Source organism: Panicum virgatum, chromosome 2N (genome assembly GCF_016808335.1).
Source record: "Panicum virgatum strain AP13 chromosome 2N, P.virgatum_v5, whole genome shotgun sequence".
In the NCBI taxonomy this organism is placed as follows: Eukaryota; Viridiplantae; Streptophyta; class Magnoliopsida; order Poales; family Poaceae; genus Panicum; species Panicum virgatum.
Window position 1 is genome coordinate 61,344,544 of NC_053146.1, and position 26,776 is coordinate 61,371,319.

The 26,776-nt window shown below is 44.6% G+C and overlaps 4 protein-coding genes across 5 annotated transcripts; 1 reads left to right on the forward strand and 3 right to left on the reverse strand.

The window, feature by feature from the left end:
- Window positions 1-2,918: 2,918 nt before the first annotated feature.
- On the forward strand, window positions 2,919-6,168 carry LOC120661612. Its single transcript, XM_039940510.1, has 2 exons — window positions 2,919-3,623; window positions 5,480-6,168. Exons 1-2 carry the CDS (start codon window positions 3,074-3,076, stop codon window positions 5,545-5,547), a joined length of 618 nt encoding a protein of 205 aa, XP_039796444.1. The 5' UTR covers window positions 2,919-3,073; the 3' UTR covers window positions 5,548-6,168.
- A 1,898-nt stretch (window positions 6,169-8,066) lies between these two features.
- Window positions 8,067-12,480, reverse strand: LOC120661613 (probable proteasome inhibitor). Its single transcript, XM_039940511.1, has 9 exons — window positions 12,113-12,480; window positions 11,161-11,347; window positions 10,350-10,544; window positions 10,068-10,106; window positions 9,206-9,283; window positions 9,079-9,107; window positions 8,919-8,979; window positions 8,741-8,818; window positions 8,067-8,404 (listed from the first exon to the last, which is right to left on the reverse strand). The coding sequence occupies exons 1-9, from the start codon at window positions 12,276-12,278 to the stop codon at window positions 8,332-8,334; spliced, it is 906 nt and encodes a 301-aa protein (XP_039796445.1). The 5' UTR covers window positions 12,279-12,480; the 3' UTR covers window positions 8,067-8,331.
- A 2,144-nt stretch (window positions 12,481-14,624) lies between these two features.
- Window positions 14,625-15,789, reverse strand: LOC120658961. Its single transcript, XM_039937067.1, has one exon. The coding sequence runs from the start codon at window positions 15,147-15,149 to the stop codon at window positions 14,808-14,810; it is 342 nt and encodes a 113-aa protein (XP_039793001.1). The 5' UTR covers window positions 15,150-15,789; the 3' UTR covers window positions 14,625-14,807.
- Window positions 15,790-18,549: 2,760 nt separating this feature from the next.
- Window positions 18,550-21,053, reverse strand: LOC120661614 (protein THYLAKOID ASSEMBLY 8-like, chloroplastic). Of its 2 annotated transcripts, none has more exons than XM_039940512.1 (3): window positions 20,568-21,049; window positions 19,170-19,560; window positions 18,550-19,030 (listed from the first exon to the last, which is right to left on the reverse strand). In XM_039940512.1, the coding sequence occupies exons 1-2, from the start codon at window positions 20,955-20,957 to the stop codon at window positions 19,171-19,173; spliced, it is 780 nt and encodes a 259-aa protein (XP_039796446.1). In that variant the 5' UTR covers window positions 20,958-21,049; the 3' UTR covers window positions 18,550-19,030; window position 19,170. The 2 variants fall into 2 exon arrangements, with proteins under 2 accessions (XP_039796446.1, XP_039796447.1); XM_039940513.1 differs by having other exon boundaries at window positions 18,560-19,045; window positions 20,568-21,053.
- Between the last annotated feature and the right edge of the window lie 5,723 nt (window positions 21,054-26,776).

Consider the following 26,776-nt stretch of genomic DNA (forward strand, 5'->3'; position numbering starts at 1 on the left):
TTCTTCTGCCGTGCCGTGATCCACGCTTCCCTGCCTTTGGCATCACACACGCACAATCACATGAAGATGAACAAGGAGCTATAGCCCCGGCGAGCCAAAGCCCGCATTAACGCCAGAAAGGGATGAAAAGGTAGCCTGGCTTTGGCCGGGAAAACCTGTTCCGTTCCGGCACCGGACAAAACCCGTTTCGGCTTTATTAGTGTTGTCAGGAAAAGACGAAGAAACGCTTGCTAGCTAGGTAGGAAAACGGGCCGGAACAAAAGCTTGTGGCTAGCGTACGTTCGAAACGGAACCCGGCGCAGGCACAGGGTTCGTCGATCTTGTGTGCGCGCCGCGCCCTCCTCTCGATCTCCTCCGTCCGTCCTGATGAAGATCCATGGAGGAGGATGGCCGTGAGCCCGTGACGTCAGTGGTCTGAGCGACCCCAACCAGGGACTGACGCATGCTGCGTACTGCGTACACGTAAGCCTAAACGTATACAGCTACAGACACCTAGTATAAACTTAAAAGAAAAAAAGTAGAGATATACTTCAAGTAAACAACCCTCATTTTTTGTGCGACAGGCCATATACAAGCTGTAGCACCATGCTAGCTAGCCATGGTAAATAATGACGACCGTCTTGTGTTTCTAAAAATGCTGGTTTCATTTGCACAGGGAAGGTATTGATTTTGGCCGTATTTTCAGTCGCTCGTGTCCAGCCGGGGGTGCCATTTTTAGCGGCCCGCCTGTTGACAGATTCCGGTGTTGTTACACAAACGCCAAAACCGAAGGGCTCCGCCAGCAGCCAGCGATCGCCATCTCATGCATGCCAACCCGGCCCCAATAATACACCGTTTTCTGCTGCATGTGGGACCAGCTGGGACCTTGGCATTTGGACCGGAATGCCCCTGCCCAAGGATACTGATTACTTGAACATATGTAACTCCTGATGGCGTACGTCCAGCTCTTCTATTTCGTTCCATCGTGTGTCTAGCTGCCAAAATAATTTTGAAGTGAAAAATAAAATGTTTTAATTTTATTTTGGGTTGCAGGTGCCAACACCACTTGCTGGTAGCACAACTACACCGAAAAAAATCAACCAATAAATGTATTTTTCATCTAACTATCTACTCACTTTCTTTTGTAGCTTTTTACTAATGCCTGAAAAAATATTAAAGTATTATTTACTTTTTTTAGGGAAACTCGATATTTAAATTAGCTTGTAAGCCATGAAATGTAGATAATGAAACACATCAAGTGGATCAACTTGGGAGCTCTCGTTTTTGGATCCATCACTGTGGGTCGCTCGTTGCTTCTCCAACACTCTGATGGAGGCCCCAACAATCTCGTACTGGTTTGTAACTTTGTGCACAAATTCACAGATACGAAAATGACATGAACAATAATACACTTTAGATGATACAATAGATACAGTCGAAAAGGAAGTGTACCAATGCAAGTTGTGTGCATCTTTTTAATTATGGTGCTGGTGTGTATAATCTATTGCTAGTCGTCTACGTTAAACATCCTGCAAACCCCATTATTAGTTTCGACAAAGCCCCGATCACAGGGGATTTTTTGGGCTATTAATCTTTAGGAACAAAATAAGCATCTAAAGCCAAAGAGATGAATTATTGCCTCTGCTTTCAAATCACCATCAAAATATATAATGGGTGGATATGCACTTCTTTTAATTATTCCTGACGTTTTCATTTTTATCGTGTAGAAGTGATATCGTTCTAGAACAACCATTGCATCATTTACTCAGCTAATCTTGCAACCCACTGCTAATAATACAGATCAAGCCTAGCTAATTAACGTGGCCCTGGCATGTCAATCAAAACATATAATGGGTGGATATGCATTTCTTTTAATTATTCCTAACGTCTTGATTTTTATCGTGTAGAAAGTGATATCGTTCTAGAACAACCATTGCATCATTTACTCAGCTAATCTTGCAACCCACTGCTAATAATACAGATCAAGCCTAACTAATTAACATGGCCCATGGCATGTCAAGGTCACATGATCGCAAAATCCCTTGGTGACCTACAACATGCAAGCAACAATGCAACCGGACATTCTAATGGAGAAAATTGTTTGGGATGCACTTAGACGAGCACTCTAAGAGCACTATTTAACATTAACACATCGGATAAATGAAATATTGTGCCAATTTTTATTTGTTTGAATATTGTGTAATAGCGATATGGCATTAATAAAATGTATTAACTAGTCCGTGTCGGACATAATTGTATATACATATTTGTATGTATCTGATGACTTGTTATACGATTCCAAGTACCCGTTACAAAGCCGATAAAGCTACCGATCCTTACGATAAAGATGATAGCGTGACGAAATCACAAAGAGAAAATTTAGCAAATGAACAAGCCAATCCGAACATCACACACTCGTAAACAAACAAATGGTCAGTTATCGAGCATCCAAACAAAACCATAACTTGTCAAGGATAACGCATAACGCTTAGAACCGAACTTTGACCAACAATTAATTCGACGACAAACTACTTATTTATCATTACAATCTAGATGATAGCGTGACAAAATCACATGGACAACATAGAGCTAACGAACAAGCCAATCCTAGCATCATGCACGGAAACGGCTAATGGTTCGTTATTTGTCATCCAATCGGAATTTCTGGTTAGATCAGTAGAACAACACGTAACGCTAAAAACCGAAACTTCGATAATAAACTGTTCCAATATGCAAACACATTTTCGCCCTCTATGTACCAGTGGAAAGTATGGGACCACCCAACCACAACTCTTTAGGGAATGAAGGGGAAGAAACCTCGGAAGTCGGAACCAATTTCCTTCCCCATTTTCTCACCAGATCAGCCAGGGGCAAAGCTGTCATTGCATCCCCAAGTAACAACCCCAACAAAAATCTGGCAAAAAGGAAAACCATTTCCGTCAGCACTTCACATTTTCCAGCCTGAGTTTGTTTTTCCTTTTTCCTCAGTTTCAAATCCCCCATTCTCCTCCCTTAAAACCTCCCCCTCATCGTTCTCCTCCGCCTCCGCCTCCGCCTCCCCCCTCCCTCGCCGCCGCCGCGCGGGACCCTTCCCATGGCAAAGCTCCCGCCTCTACCCTCCCCGCTCGCCGCGCTCCCGCTCCTGTGCCTCCTCCTGCTCTCCGCGCCTCTGCCATCGCTCTCCCGCGACGCGCCCAGGGACGCCATCTCCGGCGCCGTCCGCGCCGGCAGTACGATACACCAGCTCCTGAAGGATCACGGCCTCCCCGGCGGCCTGCTCCCGCGGGGCGTGCAGTCGTACACCCTGGACGAGTCCAACGGCCTTCTGCAGGCGCGGCTGTCGGCGCCGTGCTACGCCAAGTACGACAACGGCGACCTCGCCTACTTCGACACCATGGTGCGCGGCAACCTCAGCAAGGGCGCGCTCCGCGGTGTGGAGGGCCTCGCGCAGGAGGAGCTCTTCGTGTGGCTCCCCGTCAAGGGCATCCTCGTCGCGGGCGAGCAGCCCGGGGTCATCGTCTTCGACATCGGGTACGCGCACAAGAGCCTCTCGAGGTCGCTCTTCGAGGACCCACCGGACTGCAAGCCGTCGGCCGCCGCCGGGATGGCCGCCGCCGCCGCCGCCAGGTGGAAGGATAGGCAAGGTGAGATTCTGGCACGCCTCCACTGTTTCAGATTTGTTCGTGGGATGGCTCCCATCTCGATTTGTTAGGAACCTCTTTCTCGCTTGGCCGGTAGGTAGGTGGTTTGTTTCGTCGTTCCCGTTCCGACGTCGACTCGATGGAATTCTATCCCAAGATTCCATCCACTCCCGTGTGAAGGTTTTAGTCGAATTCATCGAATTTGACCTCTGATTCGATCTTCAGTTCGCCGATTGGATTCCAATTCGGCTATAAATTTTAGCAAACTCGATGAGATGCAGCTGAAGGCCTTTGATTCCGCGAGCAGATTAGAGTTTTAAAATGCGATCTCGTGCAAGATTATTTCGCGTTTCTCGGATCAGTGGGCGTCAGTTACAAGTTGGCGAGTGGGCGGTTCGTTCTTTGGTGGATTCGGTGAGGGAGGGGAGTTGGAAGGATTGAATTCTGATGGCCTCTTGGAGTTGGAAGCTTGTGGAGGAGTAATTCTCGTCGTGGGGGTGGGGGAGATCGATTAATGTCTTCAGTTACATCTGAATTTGGAGCCATTAACTTCGCAGGAAACTCCGTTCATCTGGTGTTTTGCGAAATCAAAGCCATGGCTTCGGCAGTGGGATTGTGAGCCTTTGCCATTTTTTATATTTACCACTTCGATAAAGATGAAAATTTCTTTATTCTGGGTCACACAAGTCACAAGTGTAAAGTGTTCGAATCATGGCCGTGTTTGGTTACTGAGAAAATTTTTCGCGCACGTTTTTCGAAAATAGAATTTCGTATGTATGGAGTACTAAATAGTACTAAATGAAGTCTATTTGCAAAGTTTTTTCAGGGATGGGTGTAACTTTTCGAGACGAATCTAATGGCGGTAATTAATTGATGATTTGCTACAGTGATGCTACAATACCATCCTCTAATCGCGCGGTCAAAGGCCTCATTAGATTTGTCTCGCGATTTACACGGGGTTGTGGAGGTGGTTTTGTAATTAGACTTCATTTGATACTCTAAATTAGCGGTCAAAGATGCTACAGTAATTTCATTAAATCTAACCAAACGTGGATTAAGAGCTTAGGAAATTACATTACCCGATGTTTGTGCGATAGCCCATTGTCATCGGATTCAGTGCTAGAGCCCTTGTCTATGCTCTTGGTCAGATCACTCGTAAATAAAAGGTGTCAACTTTGAGTTCGTTGGTGAACTTCAATTTGATAGTAATTGCGATGATGTTTGGGTCAAATTGCTTGTATGCTCCCACAGTCCCACAGGTGTCAAGAGGAGTATAGTAAGCATTAGATGCTTGCACTCCTGGCCTTCTCTGCTTTTGAAGCAAAGATTTTTGCCGAAACCCTTCTTTTAATCTGGTCTCTCCCTAAACTCTAAGTCTTCATTAGGAATTTAATCTGGTCTCTCCCTAAACCCTTCTTTTCCGAGTTTGTTACGGGTCTGTTGCTTTTGGGCGCGCCCCTCCTTTGCAGATTGTTATCTTTCCATGTTAGAATGTGTGTCTCGTCTCGTCACATGTCTCCGTCCGTGGCTTCCTTCCCTGCTGCTGCCGCCTCCATTGGGAAATGGAAAGCTGGTGCAGGGAACACGAACGCTGCAACGACACACATCTCCATTGCTGGGAAAGGGTGGAACAGTGTATGGCGTCATGAGCTCACTTTGTTTTCCCCTATGGCTAAACTTCACATGATTGATGTGAACTCTAAGGCCTAAACCGTGCCTCAAACTCCAACAGAAAAGAAAAAAATAACAGCTCTTTTGGTTCATTCTACAGTTCTGTTTTCTCTTTGCAATGTTTTTAGTTCCTAAATCACTTTTCTACTCCCAGGACTGTCTAAAAAAAAGCTATGCTTGTTTTGCAGGTGTTCCTCACCTGAGGTTGAAGAGAGAAGTAGCAGGAGACCGCCAGCAGCGCCAGGAGCAGAGGTGAGGAGTGAGTGTGTGCTGCCTGAGAGAGACAAGAACACCCTAGAATGCCGAGCCAGTTTTCCCCTTTGTAAAATCCTGTGGTGAGTGAGAGAGAGTGCTGCTGCTGCAACAAAAACAACTGCAACTACCTGCAGAGGTTGGAATGTATCTACTAAGGCAGATGTGGGTACTTTTTGCAGTTCTTTTCTCGTTTCCTTTTTTGACCTCTCCTCTTGTCCATGCACCTGTGTGATATTAAGTTTGTCAGTCATGTGTTGCAAGCAAGGGGGGAAAAAGAACAAGGAAAAAAAATAGTAGGCTGAGAAGCCAATTGGGGGCTGGTCTTGTGTGTGGTCTTTGAGATTCCTCTCCTTCCCCAAGGGAGAATGAAATTCTTTGGTGAGTTGGTAGTGTGTGTGCCAGCTCAGCAGGGAGTGAGCTGGGCACAGCCCATCCTCCATGTGAGCTTGTGTTGGCTGGTGGTTGGTTGAGTGCTCCTTGTGCTTCTCCTCCCCCTGGATGGATGAGTACATACACAATCATACAATATATACTCCTACAATGATTCATTCAGGTAGGTTAGGTTTAGGCCATAGGGCTTGCATCATTTCATACATAATATATATGTATATATAAAGCATCATATATCGTTCCTTCCATGTCTCAGTTTATGTGGTGTGCAAGTCTTCTCTTGTTTAGTTGCATAATTTAAAATTCCAATTTTTTTTCCGGCACCTGCATGGAGACTTAAATCTAGACGAAATAAAAAACGCATTGCACAGTTGGTCTGTAAATCGCTAGACGAATCTAATGAATCTAATTAAGTTGTAATTATACAGTAATGCTACAGTAACAACCTGCAGAGACGGATTAATTAGGCACATTAGATTTGTCTCGCGATTACAGACGAGTTCTATAATTAATTTTATGATTAGTCTATATTTAGTATTTCAAAAATTTTACACCCTGCAACTAAACAAGTCTTTGAATTGGGGAAGGTATCTATCTTCCTACCTGTCAATCAATCCACATCAAGTGGCTGTATTCCTTCCAGTCGTGAGAAGGAAATTATGGAGCGTGCTCCCTTGCTCAAGCCTCCATCCGGCCAACGGGAAACCAGCTGCGACGCGTATAGCGTAGACATGATAAGAGGAGAGGGGCTGAAAGGGATGTGAATTTTGTTTTGTTTTCCTTGTATGCCCCCCTCACTCTCACTCACCCCCATGTTCGTAAAATATCTCGACCGTGTTCATAAAATTGAAATTAGTCGAGAGAAAAAGAAAAGCGGACAGCATCACTTGAATGACAAGGTAACCACTTGGGAGCGGGGATTGTGGTGACTTTTCGCTAGTTCTCCTCTTTCGGTGGTTTGATTTTCCTGACCGTAGCCACGAAAAGCTGGGTTATTAGGATCTCTGCAGCAGAAGCAGAACCTTCTGCTGGAAATGCTGAACGGCTTTAAAAAAAAACAGCACGTTTCTCTTGGAACACTGGGATTCCAGAGATGATGAGCGTGTGTCTAGCTAGATATGGTAGCCTCGCAGAAGCTGCCACGCGCTCATCCAAAGCAAAGACGCGATCCGATCTGGCGTGGCCAGCCGTCACCCGATTGGTGTGCAAGGAAAAGCACCACGCTTAGCTTGCCTGTTATGGCGCCAACGAGGTTACCGCATTCGCAGCGCGGCGGGGGCACGGTTGTTAGCGCAGCGTAACCCAGGCGGCTGGTGCTTTGCCCTTTCGATCCGGGGCGCAAGGGCAAGGCAACTAGCTCCGCCGCCTAATGGCACGCGCGTAGGCGCGCTAAATAATTCTGCCCGCCGCTGCCGGCGGGCCGCATCATGGCCGGCGCGGCTACCCTCCGCTAGGGACCCCGGACCGAACCAACCAGGGGCAGGCAGGCTCGGCCAGTGTGTTAGCCTAGGAATGCCAAAAAGGGCTCAGCCGAATGATTCACGGCGCCACCGTGTCCACGGGCTCCGTCTCACTCGCTCTCACCCTGTCCACTCGCAACGGATTTTTCCGAGACCATCTTGCACACACTGTTGGTGTATCGTGGTGAGTTGAGATATTGTTATCCCTCTTTTCGACGGCACGGATGGTGTATCGTGGCCACTGTTTTCGATTGCATGGCCATCTTGCACACCATGGTGACGTAACGTACGTGCCTCGGACCAAAAAGGGTGCTCAGCGAAGGCGAGGCGCATGATGCCATGGGTCAGCGCACGGCAACGCGCACGGCGCAGGGGCGGTGGAGCCCCCGGGCGGGGAATCGGGGAAACCATCCCAAAAGCCTCGGCGTCGCAACGCAGGGTACCACACCGAACGCCGGCTGGCCCAGCGCCGGGGCGCTAGCCAATCAGCTCCTCCCATCCCTTCCCAATGCCAATATGCCATCCCTCTGCGAGCGTTGCTTGCTCCGGCAAATTTCTGAAACGGCCTGGACGGCACCCATTCCCGCCTGGATATTCCGGCCGCGCCCCGCTCAGATATGCCCCAGCCAGAAGACGACAGTGGATGCTCTTTCGCAGGCCTGACAAATACTTATCAACAAGTTTCTCGCTTTCAGTCGGTGCAACACTGATGGAAAAATATATACAAGAATGCAATAGGCTGCGAGAAAAGAACGGTTTCGAGCTAAGGGTAGATACAGAAAGGTTCACATCCATCTTTACAGGCGAAGTCTGGAACACACAACTATCTGCCATATAGAAGTCGAAGTCACACATATATAGAGCGCTCTCTAGCTTGAGGTGCCAAACAGAGCCATGTTATTTCGTGGGAGTAGGTGGAGTTTGGCCTCTGAGTCTCAGAAGTCTGGGCCTTGCTGGAAGAACTCGAGGTCTGGGTGAGTGCTCCCGCCAGGAGGCCTCCTTGGACGCCTACATCAACAAGCGAAAAGAAAACATTTAGTTCGCATTGCCCTGTTGATCACATGTTGATTTCAGATGCTGATTCTGCTATCAATGGACTGCTGGATAAGCATTGACAGTTTCATCTGAATATCACTCAAGCTTCTGAGGGGATCAAGGAGAATATGTACACATATAAGATGTTATTCGTCTATTATACCAAAGGATGTAGGATAGTAACCCGCACTAGGAAAAAAACATATTTCGAGAGCCGTTTAGTTAATCATCAGTGGGTTTTAAAGCAGCCACATTGGAACTTATAAATGGGAAAGAATCTGAACAAAATGCTAACAATGATTAGTTTACCTAACAAAGTTTGATGGTTCAAACCCTGGTACACCAGGCGGGCCAATTGGATCATAGCGACCACCTGGTGGAACACTCCTGTTTTCAAACATTCATTTTCATTCAAAACTAAACAAAAAAAAGTACCACTGAATGATTTCTGAAATGCAAAATTTAGTGAAACAAGAACGAAACATACCCAGGGCCACCAAATGGGGAAGGGAAGGGATTTGAAGGGAAGAAACGTGGATCATTTGGACCTGTTGTTTAGTGTCAAAAATAAGGAGTAAGATGAATGTTGAGACATGCACATGCATAAGGTGACCAAACTGGAAAGTGCTCGGTGGACGTAATATTACCAACATGCATGCTGCCACCACCAATACCACTGCAAACAAACAAAAATAAAATAGGCACATTTAACTATATATGAAGACACTGATGTCTACATGTGTTCTACATGCAGTTTCATGGTTCAAGACATACCTGTGAGGGTAGAAGCCTGCACCAGGCCCTGGGTACAGGTCATCAATACCAAGAGGAGCTGTTGGAGGATATATCAGGCTGCACATGTACAAAATAAAAACATATTAGCCATGGCCCATAAGAAAGGACATCAATGCAAACCACAAATATGATAACTGCCATACATCAAATAAATAGTACTCCCTCCATCCCAGAATATAGTAACGTTTAGGTATTTTCAAAATCAAACTTTTAGAATTTTGACCAACCATATTTCTAAAAATAAATTATTTCAAACAGAAAAAGTTACATGATATAATAGTTGGTTTCACGATAAATCTACTAACATAATTTTTATATTATTAGCCTCTATGATTATTTACCTTTTTGTCAAAATTGAAAACGTTTGACTTCGAAAAAGTCTAAACGTAGCTATATTCTGGGACGCAGGGAGTATTTACTAACACAGTTCATGAGTTTATTGTGGGAATGTGTTCAAGTGCACTGAAAAAATTACTTTATGGTATGTACCAAGAACCAGTAACTAAATAGTAACTCTAAAAAAAAATCAAGTAACTAAATACTATATTCAGAAGTTTCGTTATTAGTCACTCCACACTTTTGACCTCTGTGAGCTGGATATAGCAGAAACACAAAAACACACATGCTTTTCTCTACATACAGTTAGTGTGTCTGGGTAATAATGTACTTTACAAGTCTTATTATATCAAAGAACAACAAGAGCAAAAAATAGGGCCAAATTTTGATAATAGACTGGAAAAGTCTACACAGATGATCAATCACCCAAGTCAGCGTAGGAGCTGGAAGAGAAGTAACAAGCATACGCAAATAAAAAGAGACAAAAAATGGTATAGGATCATACCTGGAAGGGTCAGCAGTTCTAGGATCTGGATTCTCAGAGCTGGAGAAACAAGCGTCTTATGTTAAGAAAATGCAAGAGAACAAGAACAATTATGACACATTTAAAAGTTGTTAACCACAAGAGTGAAAAAAATTATGAGAATCTACAGATTAGACCAACTACTAGCTAATCTTTATTTGCAACAGTTATAGGATATCAATCCCAGAAGATAAAAGAGCAGGAAGGTAAAATTTGCTCTGATTGCAAGAGTGCTGCCATAACATAAAAGCAACATAATAATACCTGTGTATTGATGAACTGCTTTCAGCATTAGGATTCTCAGCAGTAGCATCAGGGTTCTTACCAGCTACTGCACCATCATCCTTCCCATACAATTTGCACAACACATTTGAATTCACAGTCTCAATGAGGCCGGCAAAGTTCTTATACATATCCCCATAATTCTTGGGCTGCTCTTCGGAGAAGAAATCTTTCACGCTACATATAAGGAATCACCGTCAAAACTTGACAATAAACTGGAAGACAAATGATTAAGGAATAGTTCAGGAAATAGTGTTCAGGAATGCCAATGCATTTCTGCTAGTTTTGGGCTCATTATTTAGTGCATCACTTTCATATTAGAGAATAAGTCACAATTACTATCACATCATATTCATAGCCCTTCAAAAGTAACTTGGGATTCTAGATTGTACCATCTGTTACAAGAGTGGGCATGCATAGTGAATGTTCAGAATAGCTGTTTGTGGCAAATTAATACACTAAATAAAAATCAAAGTTGCTGAAATAACGTTTTCCAAGCAGAGACATATGAAACAAGAACATATGCCGAAGTAGAAAATTGTATCAGTTACTACAAGATGCCTGTCTTCATAAACAGCACAAACCATGCATCTGATAGTTATATCAGCATATCTACCAGAACATGACATGACTACCCGTAATTATTTGTAGATGGGTGCTGCTACTTTTATTTATTTAATATCCTATATGCTAATAAATCATATATCCCCTGAAACAGGGAAACCAAAAAAGTTGCAAACTAAATGTAATTGCAGGACATCTAAAAAAAGCTAATTGCAGGATCGCAACATACTTGATCTGGATATTATATGGGCCCTTATCTTGTGCCTCAAGATCGAGGACATCGATGGCAAGTAATTCACCGATCACCAGACATTTCACTAGCACCCGTTTCTTCTTGCTTTTCTCCTCCTTGCTATACAAAAAGGCGTAGCAGTTTTCCATGCTGTTCCAACCATCGATCCCCACCTCCTCTTCGCCTGAAATTAAGTGAATCATACAATATAGATATAAAACTTCATACTGTTGGCCAAACGGGAATCATTATCAGAGAAATTTAAGAAGGGAGCAATAAATACTCAAGAGAAATCCACAGCACCTACAGTGATTCTAAAACAGTGATTATTAATTTATTATTCATACATTATTGGTATACTTCTCTAAAGACTAAAACCATCATCTCTCCCATTGCCAAATGGCAATGACGACACCTGATTGCTTTCCAAGACCGTTGGGACAGGTGAATCATCCTTAATACCAAGGATACCAAAATTGGACTACTAAAATTATGTCCGTGCAGTATGGTTGGTAAGTGGACCCTAAATGTAGATTCAGGGCTAGTAATTCGTTTTCTTCTTAGAATTAGGTGCGACCCCAGGTTACAGCAGCTTTGCCTGACCACCAGACAGGGCTACAGTGATCTATTTGAAAGGAACTGGAGCAATATGCAATCACATGCCATCGCTAGAAATTCAGTACAGGTGAAATAAAAAAAAAGGAAGTGAATCCCGGGATCAATCAAGTATCAGTACTTGGTAAAGTTCCGTGCGTTGCCCCATAAATACGAGACCCTGAACATCAAAGGCGACCAACCGACCAACCCAAATGCGAACCCTAAATCTGGTGTTTCGCATAACCTAACCAACCGACCACGGTAGGCCGGTGCCCGAGACCAGACTGCACAAACAGGAGCCCTAGGGAAGTGGCAGGGAGCTAGGGCGGGTGCGGTGGGGGAGCGCACGGACCTGAGGGCGGGGGGTCGGCGAGCGCGGCGGGGCCGACGGTGCAGAGCGAGTACCCGGCGGCGAGGAAGGCGGCGTGGGCGGCGAAGGCGACGCCGTCGTGGGCGCCGCGAAGGGCCGGGCGCGCCGCCCTCACGACGGCCATCGCCGCAGCGTCGGTCACCGCCATCGTGTGTCTCCGCGGCGCGTGGACCGGGGGCTCGGGTGGGCCGGGGGAGGGAAGGGGAAGGCGAGACGCCGGCGGTTTGGGGGTTTCTGGGAGAAGTCACACGCGCGCGGCCGCTCTCCTTGCGCCACTGACGATGGGCCTCGTTGCTTCTACTAGTAACTGCGCTGCTGATGCGCCTTCTTCTTCTTCTTCTTTTTGAACTCTCCACCGCCTTCTTGAGACGCAAGAAGGAGGGTGCATTATTTTTGGGAATTTAATTGCGCGTGGTAATTAAGAATCAGCGCCGACATTTCCGAGTCAGGGTTGCGATCCATTCGCCGGCCCATGAATACATTCTGTTTGGGCCGAAGTGGCAGGCCATGCTTGGGCTCAGTTGATGAGGCGCGCGCACCTTCTCCTTACTGGCCTGTCTCTTATTAGGGCCCAAGCCTGAGTCCTGAATCTGCTGCACTGCATAACTGAATAAAAAGAGCCATACCTAATACAGGTATGCTTCATAAAAAGTTAATAATAATAAGAGCCATGCCAGCCAGATGAATGAATCCTGAAGGTTCATATTATAATATCGCGTCGCCAACAGAAGGCCGGCTCGTAATCTACATCTAAAGATCTCCATGGCTGCACTCTGGTATTTCGGTTTATATGAAAATGGAAACGGGTCGATCCTCGTATCGAAAAAAAATCTTCATTGCAGCGGTTATAATTACTCTGTACGCTTAGCTGTGGCTGGTAGCTGGTGTTGATTTGTTATGAGAGAAAAATACTGCTAACTAGTTGGTGGTTGGTGGCTGGTACTGATTTGGTGTGAGAGAAAAGCATTGCTAGTTGATTGGCTGACAAACCAAGCGGACAAAGTGAATGTCTTTTTATGAACCGATTCTAGATCTTCGGAAAAAGAAACGAAACCAAAGAAAAGGAGAAAACTTTCAGGTGCCATTTCATCGAAGAACAGCGTCAGGCAAGGACCTGAATGGTCCCTCCTAGCGATTTGCTTCACTGTGAAGCCAACAAACCTTGTAGCACAGTCTCCAGTACTTAGTACAGATCGATCAGTTACACCAACTGAAGTGGAAAAAGTGGCCCGACTATAACAATCCAACTGAACCAAGATCGGTCAGCTCTCGCTACGCTATCTGATACGATTCGTCCTCGCCACTGGTGGCCAATCAGCTCAAGGCAGGTGCGTGGACGGCCGAGTTAGTTAAAGCCGGTTGATCGATGGTGCCCTGCATGGGACATCGCAAGAACGATAACACAATCATTGCACATGCTGAAGCTCAACTGCTCAAGGAGATGCTGGCCTGCTGGGTACGTGTTCATCCTACAAAAGCTGCAACACTTCGTCAACTCATCTTTTGTGTGTCTCTGTTGCCATCATCATTGGTGAAAATTCAGATAATCACTGGCAAATCCTGAAGATGCTGTGGCTGTTCACCATGCATATAATGCAGCATTGCTGCCGCTTTTGGCCTGCTGATCTTTAGCTGTTGTGTTAGCAGCAGCATTGATGGGGAAAGTTTAGACAATGACGGACAAATCTGATTGCCTCGAACTGTTTTTTTTTTATAAAAAAGTCAGAACACGTGGCCAAATGTCAGGGCTTTCTAGTAGTACTGTAGTACCGTTTTTCTCTTGGCAGAGAGCAGATCACATGCCTGCATTTAATCACAGACCGGGAATAATTTTGTTGGCTTGGCCTTGTTTAGTTGCATCCAAAATTCCAAAACTTTATAAGATTTCCCATCACATCGAATTTTTAAACACATGCATGAAGTATTAAATGTAGCTAAACAAAATAACTAATTACATAGTTTGTCCGTAATTTGCGAGATGAATTTTTTGAGCCTAGTTAACCCATGATCAGATAATAATTACCAAATACAAACGAAAGTACTACAGTGTCAAAATTTCAAAAAAATTTGCAATTAAACAAGGGCTTGGATAGCAGCTCTCTCATCGCCGTCCAGCTCTGAAACCAATGCCTTAGGATCGCAACTCAGCCGTCCAAACTACGAGCAGCTGATCTCTTGATATACTGGCCGTGTTTAGATGAGTGACTCAAAAATTTTTAGAACAGAATCTTATTAATTTGGAGTACTAAATGAAATCTATTTATAAATTTTTTTGTACGGATGGGTTGTAAATTGCGAGACGAATCTAATGATGGTAATTAATCCATGATTAGCAGATTGTTACTATAGCATTACTGTTGCAAATCATAAATTAAGTAGGCTCATTAGATTCGTCTCGCGATTTACAACCCATCAACTTAGTTAGTACTAAGCTCTAAGCTCATGCAATTGCTCCCATGGACAACGATCAACGATTCCAAGCAGAAACACCTGCAACTCGAAGGATTCTGTCACAGAAACCATCTATATTCGTCACAAATACTTGTTTACATGTTACAACGAATCTACGGGGGTTACACTTGGACCCCATATATCCATCCTCACTCTGTGTATGTCGAACTCAAACGATTTTTTTTTCTTTTCTCTGAAGTCGAAGGAGTATGGTCAGGCCTAGCAATCAAACTTTTGGCTCCACCTCCACCTCCACCTTCTTCTTCCTCGTGATCCGGATGTAGCAGAAGATGGCGACGATGATGGCCGCGGCGAGGCCCGCCACGATGATCTTGCCGCCGGCGAACCTCCGGTCGAAGGGGCCGTGCTGGCGGTGGTGCGAGCTCAGCGGCGACCCGACGAACCTGGACTCCAGCAGGGAGTGCACGCGTAGCACATCAGGAGCGGAAGGAGCGTCTGCTACGCTGCTCGTCGCGCCGCCGTCCAAGAAGACGGCGAACGGCCGCGCCATGACGGCCGTCATGGCCAGTTGGCTGGACACCAAGCAGAAGAGGAAGAACCGAGGCATCTCTTCAAACTACGAGTGAGAGAACCCAAGAGCGAGGATGAATGGATGATGGATGTGTTGTTGAATGTAGAGTAGGAGACCAAATTGTGATGCAGAAGCTCTTGCTCTCACAAGTGAGCTTGTCGAGATGTGCCTGGCATGCCATGGCTAGGAGGGCTGTTATATAGGAGATGGCGTCCGTGGCTTCGATCCCGGCCGGCCAGTTGAGCTTGCTCACTGCCCAATGATCGGTTGGTTAAACAATGTTGGGGGTGTTGGGTTGGACAGAAGCCGCATGGCCATGCGCGCACCCACCCTTTATGGATCTTGATTTCTCAGTCTCTCTCATGGCTGGTGGCTCTAAAAAATGATTGGAGGGAGGTGGCTTCTAGGAATTCATATGGGGGCATGGAGCCAGCACCCAGAACTGAGGTAGAGCATGGAGCTCTGACTTCTGACTTCTGAGTGAATCAGCAGCTGACATCTGGCTGGATGCACGGTTCTGACTGAATGTTACGGAGGAAGAAGAAGGATCGGAGCAGCGCTGCATCTGCAGCTCAGCAGCATGCCAGCATCCGGACTCAAGAGCCATAAGTCAGCTTTGAGGCTACAACTGTGTCCAGGTATGGAGCCTCGGAAGTGGTAGCTGATGTCTAGCTTTTGCAGGACCTTGTGTTCTGCCCGGCAGTTGACAATGAGCTTTGGGCGGGTTCTTGGAAGGTGAAACTCGGCATGCGCCAGGCCTGCAAATCAGGAGCTGCTGTAGCATCAGAAAGGAGGAAATTTTCTCGGTATCAGCGGGATGATGCATGTCTTGGTTGCATTGGAAAGTACAGCGAACTCAAAGAAGCAAAATGTTGTTACCTTTTTCGATTGGGTTCTCCTAGGTCCTCGCCCTAGTCCACGCTGGGGATCAAACCCAGGTCATCACCTTCTTGGTTAAATGAGGGATAGTACTTTGCACACAATTTATCTTTGACAGAAGTTAATAGGAATGAAAAAATGCAGTAGTATCTTTTCTTTTTCTTCTTCACACTATATTCAAAAGTGGACTTTCGTGTATCAATCAGGCTGTGCCGTTAACTTGTGACCATGTGATCGGCGAAGATGCTCTGTTTATCGCACATCGATGCCACCACATGTGTGGAGGAATCACTAGACAGGATTTAAACAGCAGCTCAATTTTATACGAACTTGTTCAGAATATAAATTGTTTGTGCCTTGCAGGGAGCAAACAGCACCGGTCTGCAGATGACAGGTGCTGTGTTCCAGCCTCCAGGAGAGACACCATTGTTGAATTCTTTGCCTCCTGAACTGAAGATGCCATTTTACCTCTTATGGATGCACATGACAGGAGGTAAGAACTAGGAAGCTTCTGGCTGCTTGCTGTGTCTGGAGAATGCATGTCAAAACAAACGTAAATCACTCCATTTCCATTCTCCAATGTTTTGCTGTTGTCTACTAGTTGTTTGGTTGACAGAATTCGTCTCTATATACTATTCATTGTCTCAGTCTCCACCTTTTCATTCAGACAGATTCTTACCGTCAGCTGTTAAACTTGACTGACATATTTGCCTAGAAGTTTTTCAGCAGTAGTCAGGTCAGATAACTCATTTATCCTGGTACTTGGAAACGAGCAATTGTAAAACTAAACAGAAAAAAACGACATAACACTGCTGGACTTGGAACATGATGGGTAACATCTAAAACAATAGTTACATAAATTAAAGAAACATCAAGGAAGAAGACAATCTGAGTCTGAATCACCATGAATGTTCTTCATCCTTCTTTTTTTTTTTGAAAGACCCTTCATGTTCCTCCAGTTGTTCTCTTTCGTAGATTCAATCTCACAAATCTAAGAAGCGTCCCTTTCTGGATTGAATGGAATTGCGATGAAGGCTGACTAATCAGGACCACCGCACGCTTGAGAGTTGATATATATAGCTGTCAACAGCAGGCCAACACGCATGCGTGCATGGTGCCATAATGTCAACTGCTCTAGCTACAAGGATGATCGACAGAATCAACCCAGCACACGGATGAGGACGAAGCTTCTTCTACCCTGCCGACGAGCACTGCCGGGGCCGACCAGTCCATGACAACCAGCCCCCTCGTGCAACCAAAACTGCGCAGATCTTCACAGGCATCGATTAAATATTCAGACTGCTTTTCTCTGAACCGCTGGACGGCAGAGAAGGCTCAAACATGAGCTGTCCGTGTCCATCCTTTCAGGACCAATGATTCTGGCATTATTAACCTGCCGATCAATGATCCGGACATAATTAACCTGCCCCATCATATGACTATGTTATTGTTAACCTTCTCTCGTCGACATAAATTGGCTCTGCCGAAGTGATTGCTCTTGTTAAGATCTCCATTTGGGAACAGATCTTTCTACCAGAGCAAAGCATCCTGTGACGTTGTTTCAGTGTTCTGTATCTTGGTCATCATCTGAGATTCCTTGATGCTGCTGGCTCAGGCATATTTTTGCCGCAGGTTATTGCAAGTGGGCTTCGTTGACAATGGCAGCATGAGCTACACTGCACTGTGCTTATCAGATGCAAAGTACATTTAGCACGGCTTGGTGTACTTTCACTATAATTCTAATGCACTACTGCTCTGAATCATGTGAGCAACTTGTCTCCGATTGTTACTTGGGTGAAAGTTTCAGAGTGTCAATAGAGGGACCTTGACAGATCTGTGATAGCCGCTTCGGTATAAGATGAAAGTGTCTATCTGGCTTCCGTGTAGCCAACTTGTCGGCATTGTTCTAGGAAAAAAATCAGATGAACGTTAAAAGAAACTATCTGATTCTTAATAATTTGGCAGGAAAGTTCCTTGGCCTCAGTTGGTGTCTCCTTTTTATAGTTTATAAAGGAAAAAAAAGGATATTTAACTGTCCTCTAGCTTATATGAATCAAGTGAGATACGTGAAGAACAGTTAAATATGTTCATTGATTGGAGAAAGTGTAACTAAAACTGCAATAAAGCACCGCTGATCCCCAGACTGGCAAAACCAGTCATTGGCAGTGACTGGTGAATACAGCTCGAAAGAGAGCACAGATCATTCAGGTCATCGTGGAGAATAAAAACGATCGGGATTCTAGATTAACTAACAAAGCACACTTAATCAACAAGTGCAAAAAGCTGGAAGAAGGAAGATATACCCATATTTGTTTGATGAGATCTAGTTTTGGAGTTTTGGTAGGTTTAGGTTTGACATGTTTTTGATAGAGCAATTTTAGCCTGTATTTTAGTACTATGAAGGCCTATATAAAGTGTGTAACTTTACTTCTACAAATCATATCCATAATTACCATGTCTTGTTTTTCATATGTCAATCTTAATCATAGTTTCAGCAGAAGCTGTTTACAATCACAATGGGAACACTTTTCTGGGCTACTATTGTGCAATATCCATCTGCTCACTTCTATCCTCTTATTTATCGCAGTTCATCACAGCCCGTGACCATAGTAAATAATCAAAATGTTTATGACACAGTAATGAGAGACCTTCATGTTCATCAAAAGCAGGCATCTCAACTCTCGAGTGGTTAGGGAATGAACAACATTAATGTGAGCAGTACAATGTTCTAACAACCTAATCATACAAGTGGACCCAAAGGAGACCAAATCGTTTCTGTTACTACTCGGAATATCCTGCATTGCAGCCATTGCATTTATTGAGGTTATCCTGATACTTATGAGATTGGCTTACTAAAATAATTTGCACAATGATACGGACAACTAATCCAGTGATTGCGCGGATAGTTGAACATCTGTGACTGTATGGGCATCTGGCTATCAGAAAGCAGAATGATCATTCTGTGTCCACCCTACCAGTTTGTTGCTGCTTTGTAACATGACCATCCAATCAACACACAAATCATATGTATATATGACCTGAAAAATTTTCCACCGCAAAAATCAAATTCTGTGGAATTGTTTTTCAGATAGCGGCAATAAAACATCAGTGGAGCAACTAAATGATCTCATTAAACTTAAACGCCCAGCAGGTTCATGTGGCTATGACAACTATTACCTTAGCGCATGCCGAAAATTTCTTCTGGAGGATCATAGATATGCCGCTCTGGGAACAACTCTTCAAAATCTTGCTTCACTCTGTTTCTTAGCAATGGGTGAGGTAAAAGGCCCTTCAATAATACCCTGAAAGGCAACTCTTCTGGTGGATCAGGTGACTTTTTCATGTCCTCATAAATATTCATTGCATCTGATGGGGAACCATATCTCAAGAATCCTCTTATGACCTCAGCGTAAGTCTGTGAGTCAGGAAAAAGGTTCTCATCTCGCATGTTCCCCCAGATTACCATTGCTTCCTCCATCTTCTTGCACTTGGCTAGAGCAATAATCAAGTCTTTGTACATGTAAACATCTGGCTTATACCAAACCTCCTTTTGTATTATCCTAAACATCTACAGAGCAAAGGTTCAGAGACCAGTAAGTCCAACAACAGAAAAGGTTCAGAGACTAGTAAGTCCAACAGCAGCAAAGATTAGAAAATGTCATTTCAAAATTTGAATAAAGTGAAGTTGAGTTGAATATCCCACTATAATCTGTACGAATTTAGTATTATGTAGAAAACTATTTTATGTTAGCAACATTTATTTTCTGGATCAACCAACAAAGAAATGACTTGCCCCCCATGATATCTTTTGAGATTCAAAGAACTACATCTCTCCGGACATGATGCACTTTGTTAACCCCCCATGATATTTCCAGTATAAGAGCACAATAACCGCACGACCCATAAAGATCTATATTCATTTCATCAAAATTCATCACTTGAAAGAGTATTACTATGATAATTTAACACGTTTTAAAGGCACCTTGCATGCTAAACATTACAAAAAGGAAAATGAACGCAATGGACAGTAACAACTAACAAAAACAACTTTGGACATAGCACAAATTTAGAAAATACCAAATCAACTATTCTTGATTTATGAATCATAAGAGGCATTGTTTCATTTCTCTGTGGTAACTGGAACAACCTTTAAAGATAACCAGAAGCTATTTTCTACCTTTTTAGAGTAAAACAACCGCACAAATCTTGCCTGATCAATTCACCACCAATTCAAGGTGTGGAGTCCTACATGGTACTACTACTTCTCATGCGAAAAATAAAATCCCCACGGTTCCACGCATCCAGAAAGTAATCCATGCTGACAAACAGTGGGGGTTCAAATTTAACCCTACTGCCTCTCTAATACATCTCCTGCAACCCCATGTCTATCAGTATTACAAACAATTCAGCGAAGCTGCGAAGGCACCACCGGCATCACCAGAATTTCATTTTATGGCTGTACCCTCTCTAACTCGATCGAAGGCACCAATTTCACCCTTGAATTGAATGAGAAATTCGAATGAATGAAAACAGCCGTTTCGCCCAAATGAGCGAGAAAATGGGGAAAGGCCTCACCTTCACGGCCAGATCGACCTCTTCCTGGCGCTCCAGCTCGCCGAGCACGGCGAGCTTGTCAGCCTTGAGCAGCCGGGCCACGTGCCGCCGCACGAAATCCGCCAGCTTCTCCTCGTCCCCCTTGAACCGCTTGAGGCCCTGGATGGCGAACAGGGCCTCCTTACCTATCAGCTTCTTGCTCCGCCACAGCGGCCCGCGCGGCCGCCCGTCGTGGAACGCGCGCACCCACGCGCCGGCCGGCGGCGCCAGCGGCGCGGGCGGCGGCCACAGTGAGGGTCCCGGAAGGGGCCCGTGGGCGGAGGAGGAGGGGGAGAAGGGCAGTGATAGGTTCCTGGGACGGCGGCGGAGGTGGAGGAGGAGGCGGGCGATGTGAGCGCGAGGGGTCGCCATGGCGGCGGCAAAACCCTCGTCGTCTTTTCCGTTGGGTTGGTTCGGTTGGGTTTGAGGACGAGCCGTGGAGACGGCGGCGAGACTGTTGAGTCCCACTCCGGTTGGGCGATGGGCCTGGCTTTTGTTCCATTTTCATTTGAACCTTGGCCTTTCATTCAAAAATCAAAATATATTTTCTATCTAGACTAGGCAGGAAAGGGAACATTTTACAATGCAGATGCTATCTCGCAATTTTGGTGGGGAGACGATGATGAGAAGAAAAGGATCCACTGGCAAGCGTGGTGGAAATTGTGTATACCAAAGAATAAAGGGGGAATGGGGTTCAGAGATTTCCACAGTTTCAATCTAGCAATGTTGGCAAAACAGGTATGGCGGTTACTATGTGAACCAGAATCCCTATGCGCAAAGGTACTAAGAGCAAAATATTATCCTGATGGAAAGCTACTACAGGCACATTCGAAGAGTGGTAGTTCTTTCACATGGCAGAGCATACTAGCAGGCTTAGAATGCTTCAAACATGGCTACATATGGAGAGTTGGTGATGGCTCACAGATTAATATCTGGAAGGACAATTGGGTTCCTGGTAGTCAGAACATGAAGGTACTAACTCCCCGTGGTAACATCTTGTATCCACGGTAGATGAGCTAATCAATCCTATAAATGGAAGATGGGATGTTGAGCTGATTCAGTCAATCTTTTGGCCAGTGGATGTTCAGAGGATTCTACAGATCCCCATCAGGTACGGTCGAGAGGATGTTGTGGCCTGGCACCATAACCGGAATGGATTATTCTCTGTGAGATCAGCTTACCACACTTAATGGAATTATCAGTTCGGAAATCAGTCATATCCCACAGTAGCAGGTGGTACAGGGCTTGCTCAGTCTGGCGCCAACTGTGGAAGCTTCCTTGTCCGAGCAAGATAAAAATTTTCGCATGGAAAGCCCTCCATGGGTGCCTACCATGCTTTGTTATATTAGCAAACAAGCATATACCGATTGATGGTGTCAACTGTCCAAGATGCTTGACAGAAGCAGAGGATATCAAACATGTCCTATTTACATGTAGCCGAGCAAAGGATGTTTGGCTCGCATTGGGCGTGTGGGAAGAAATTGAAAGGATGTTGATGGTGGACAGATCAGGATCAATAGTGATTGAAGAAATTATCCGAACAGGAGGCTTGTCAAAGGAGTTTAACCACATTGGCCGGTCTGAACTGATAATTACAGGTTGCTGGTACATTTGGTGGCAGCGACGGCGAGTAGTACATGGGGAGGATATTCAGACTCCAACGAGAGCTGCTATGTCGATAGCGGCGATAGCAACAAATAATGCGCTAGCTCCCAAGGCTTCAGCGGTGATAAACAAGAAATGGCAGAAGCCGGTGGAGGGATTCCTGATGATAAATGTCGATGGATCCTTTGATGAGACAAGGGGGATTGGTAGCACTGGTGCAATCATAAGAGATACCTCGGGGAGCTTCATCCCAGCCTCGTACAGCTACATCTCCCATGTTCTGGATGCAACAATGGCGGAGGCCTCGGCATTGAGAGATGGTCTGCTACTGGCCCAGCAGATCGGCTGCACTCGTGTGCAAATCCAAGCTGATTGTTCAGAGGTGGTGGATATAATGCGTGATGGGGGGTTTTTCAGCCACGGCGTCAGCTGCTATTTTTGAGGAGTGTAATCATCTCTGGGAGGAGTTTGTGGAAATCTCCATATCTCATTGTCATAGGGAGGGTAATCAATTAGCTCATGAGCTGGCTAGGCAAGCAAGATTAGAGAAAAACTCTTATGTTTGGAAAGATGATCCCCCAGCATTTGTCCGACATTTGCTTGTAAACGATGTAACTATTCTATCAGATCAATAAAGCTTGCCGGAAGGCTTACTTAAAAAAAAAAGTTCTCCGATATGTTCCTAAAAAAAGTTCTCCGATATGGAGTTATGGCCCTACTTTATTAAGTGCATGCTAACTTAGGGTTCAAAGCCTTTTCCTTTCTATTTTTTACTTTCTATTTCTATAAAACACTTTTCCTATCTGATTCATTTTTCTTCTTTCTCATATTCACTCATCAATTTAAATATTCAACAATATATGAATGTTAAAACAACACTGATTGTATAAATACCTAAGGCCTTGTGGGGGATTTAATCCCACTCAATCTTGTATAAAGTCCGTTGAGGAACTAATCTCGCTCAATTTCCTTCCATTCCCACCTAATATGTGATTAACTGATAAGACCTAAGTACTAAAGCACTAGATAGAACTCTTATTCTATAGTAATTTTAGGATTTGTGGTATCCAAAAACATTGTAGAAAGCAAGCATTAATTAATTACTTCTACAAAGTATATGATGATGGAGGATTTTTTTTTATAATTAGGAGAGCATTGAGTTTGTTCAATAGAATTCCTCTAATATAATGGCAGTATCCCCTCAGATATATATAACTGCTCCATTCATGCTTTGGTATGCACAAAATAAGGATAAACACGTACTAAATACGCACCAAATAAGGATCACCACTTACTAGATAACAATAGTTACATTGCCAATTTATCCCCTACCTTTTCACTATATATACACACACACAATTACCTTTGAACCTAGTACAGCCCAAATAACACTGCAAAACAGAACAACCCACTCAGAGTAGAAAGCAATGGCCGTATCAAACAAGGCATTGGTGTGCTTCTGGCTAGCCATGCTGCTGGCCTTCTCATCAGGTATAATTTGTCACGGATCCTTTTGGTAACCAACCAAATAATCTGTCAGTAAAGTGTTTAAGTTACTTCCCGCAATAATCTTGATTCATTTCACCGGCGCAGAGGATGTCGGCGTGTCGGACGCGTCCTGCATCCCGGCGGTGAGCCTTGGCTGCCTGAAGGATAGCGACTGCCGCAAGACATGCCTCAATGATGATGAGGCCAACACCAGCTGGAAGTGCAGAGACTTCTTGTGCATCTGCTGCAAATAGCGGCTAGTCCTCAGCTGCAACGAGCGTGGTAGGAGGTCGAATGGTTTGGGAATGTAGGCTGTAGCGCTTGGAAAACTTGTGTTTATGCCAATTATTGGGAAATAATATAAAACATGTGTAATGTGTTAGAGCAACTCCATAGCCTCTAAATCAAACTCTCCAAATGTTAACTAGGGACTACCTCTATTTTTATAGGGGCTTGCAGATTTGCTTTAACTCTAGCAATATCCGTCAATTCTAACTTATAATAGAGGGCTCTCTAGAGATCCCCTAGGAATGAAGGATGGAGAGGCAATTTGGAGACCTCCTCAAAATAGATTAGCTACTAGAGAGTCTGCTGGAGTGCATTTTTTAAACTTGAGATAGGGAGCTGTTTAGAGTCTGCTGGAATTGTTTTTATTCCCCTACTACTGGAGTACACTTTGGGCAAGGCGAGTCCTTACAAGAACTCTCGTAAAAATCTGTGTATTTTTCTATTTAGAAAAGAGATGATACAAAATGTTAGAAAAATAGACAACTGTAAGTTTAAATTCCGAGCTAGATTTAACATGACGAGAATTAAACCTAGCATGCAAGACTCTAACATACTAGACAGTACGTACATCATAAACATGATCTCATAAAACATGATTATGAACTGGATCTGATCTCGAGATACGTACTGAGCGGGAGTCGCCGGGAAGACGAATGGCGCAGACAGGACGAAGACGGTCCTCCGAACGGATCGCAGCAACCGGCGCTGCAGACGACGGTACGCCGCAACACCAGACTTGGACGGAGGACGAGCCGTAACGAAGAAGACGAGCAGTCGCGCCGAGAAGACGAATGGCGCAGACAGGACGAAGACGGTCCTCCGAACGGATCGCAGCAACCGGCGCTGCAGACGACGGTACGCCGCAACACCAGACTTGGACGGAGGACGAGCCGTGACGAAGAAGACGAGCAGTCGCGCTTGGCGCTTCCCAAAAACCTGATTCGCCCTCTCCCGGTGGGAAGCAGCGCCCCCGCAAGGGAGGGGGGATTTCCCACGGGAAGTAGCGCCCCCGCAAGAGGGGGGCGGATTTCGGCGGACCATTCACGCGTACGTCGTCCGCCCGCATATTTCGCCACGCCACGCCACGGCCGGCCCGGCGAGGCGAGTGAGCGCCTGTGGAGCTCCCCTTCTCTCCCCACACACATAGTTTGGAGAGATGAGTACAACCTCCATATTTAAGTTGGTCATACTACACTTCAACTGGCAAGGTGGGATTAAAGAGTTGCATACTAGCTCACTTCCTCATGCACCATAGGCCTTTGAGATTTATTTGGAATTTCTGAAATTGTTCATGAGCCAAGTCCAAATTCCATCACAAAAAGGTAGGATGTGCTAATAGCCCGTTACATAAAAGGTCCATGTTGGTGACTCACGCAAATACAAGATCTAAATCACCTTAAAAGGAGTAAATCTCATGTTTTTATGCATTGGTGCGTTTGGAAACTTCCATTTGGTGTAACTAATGATCGATTGAAATAATAAGGCATATTAGGCACTCTGTATTTCTTTAAGTCACACCACATCTCGGTTACTTGGGAAATCCTTTCGTGTGTACTTTCGATTGAGGTACTTAACGAAGCAAATACAAAGGCAATGCTAATCAACAACTGCAAATTTAACCGCTAGGTGCTTGAATGGTCATTTTTACTTAGTACTGGTTTTCACCTGTTGCAATATAGCTGCTAGAAAGTTACATAAGCATGCAGTAACATACAATCAATTTGTTGAAAAAAATATAAGTCATTGTGATTGTCTTCCTTATTTGATTCGATCAATGATGAGTTGTTCTTTTGAGCACAGTAGGAGCATGTACTTTTTCATCTGTTAACACTTTTTGGTAGAGACGCACATGGCGCGCCGATCTGACTAACCGAGTTTAAAAGGTCAAAGGATATATATAGCACAACGAACAAGGCAGAAAATTGCTTATGTATTCCCTTCTTTCTAAAAATTTAAGATGTTTTAGTTGTGTCCTAAATCATACTTTGACAAGATATATAGCACTTGTTTAACTTTGCCAATATTCCTCAAACAAAAGCTTGACGAAATTTATAAAAAAAGATATTGACATCTACAATACTAAACAAATGCACTACGAAGGCTTATTTGATGGTAGATTTAATGAAACTAATTAATGTTGCAGACGTTAACCTAATACCCTTTGGAAGATTGGGAAGAGAGGGAGCCGGAGTAGTAATAGAGCATAGCGAGGGAAGGTACAAGATCTTAATACCATGCTTAACTTGTGAATTATTTCCTACTAATATATTTGTTTGTAGTCAGTACATGCTACAAAGTGCACGGGATTATCACGTAGGGCAGTAATTCTAGCACATAAAAAAAACTCCAGATAAACTAGTGCTTGTAGCCCTGACAAAAATCACCGTGAAATAATAAGCTGGTCCATTAATTCATGCTTTCATGCACCAGGCTAGGATTAACACTCACTAGATAACATTAATCGACAGCCCACACTGCCATCAATGTAACCTGAACCATGTGACTATATATAACCATCTCAATTCAAGCACGCAGCTTAAGACACCGCAGTTCGTAGAGACTAGAGAGCAATGGCGGGGACACACAAGGCCTTGCTCTGCTTTTGCCTCTTGATGCAGCTGCTCGCCATGTCATCAGGTATATATCTCCCTATCTCTGAAACTCTGATGCACAAAGACCTCGTCGATGTTTCAGTGACCGCAGTAGTCGACAAACCAACTACTTCTTATGATCTTGTTGATCGATTTGTTCTTGTTCCACTGGCACAGCCCAAGAGGCTGGTGGTGTGGCGGACAGCAAGAAGAAGTGCT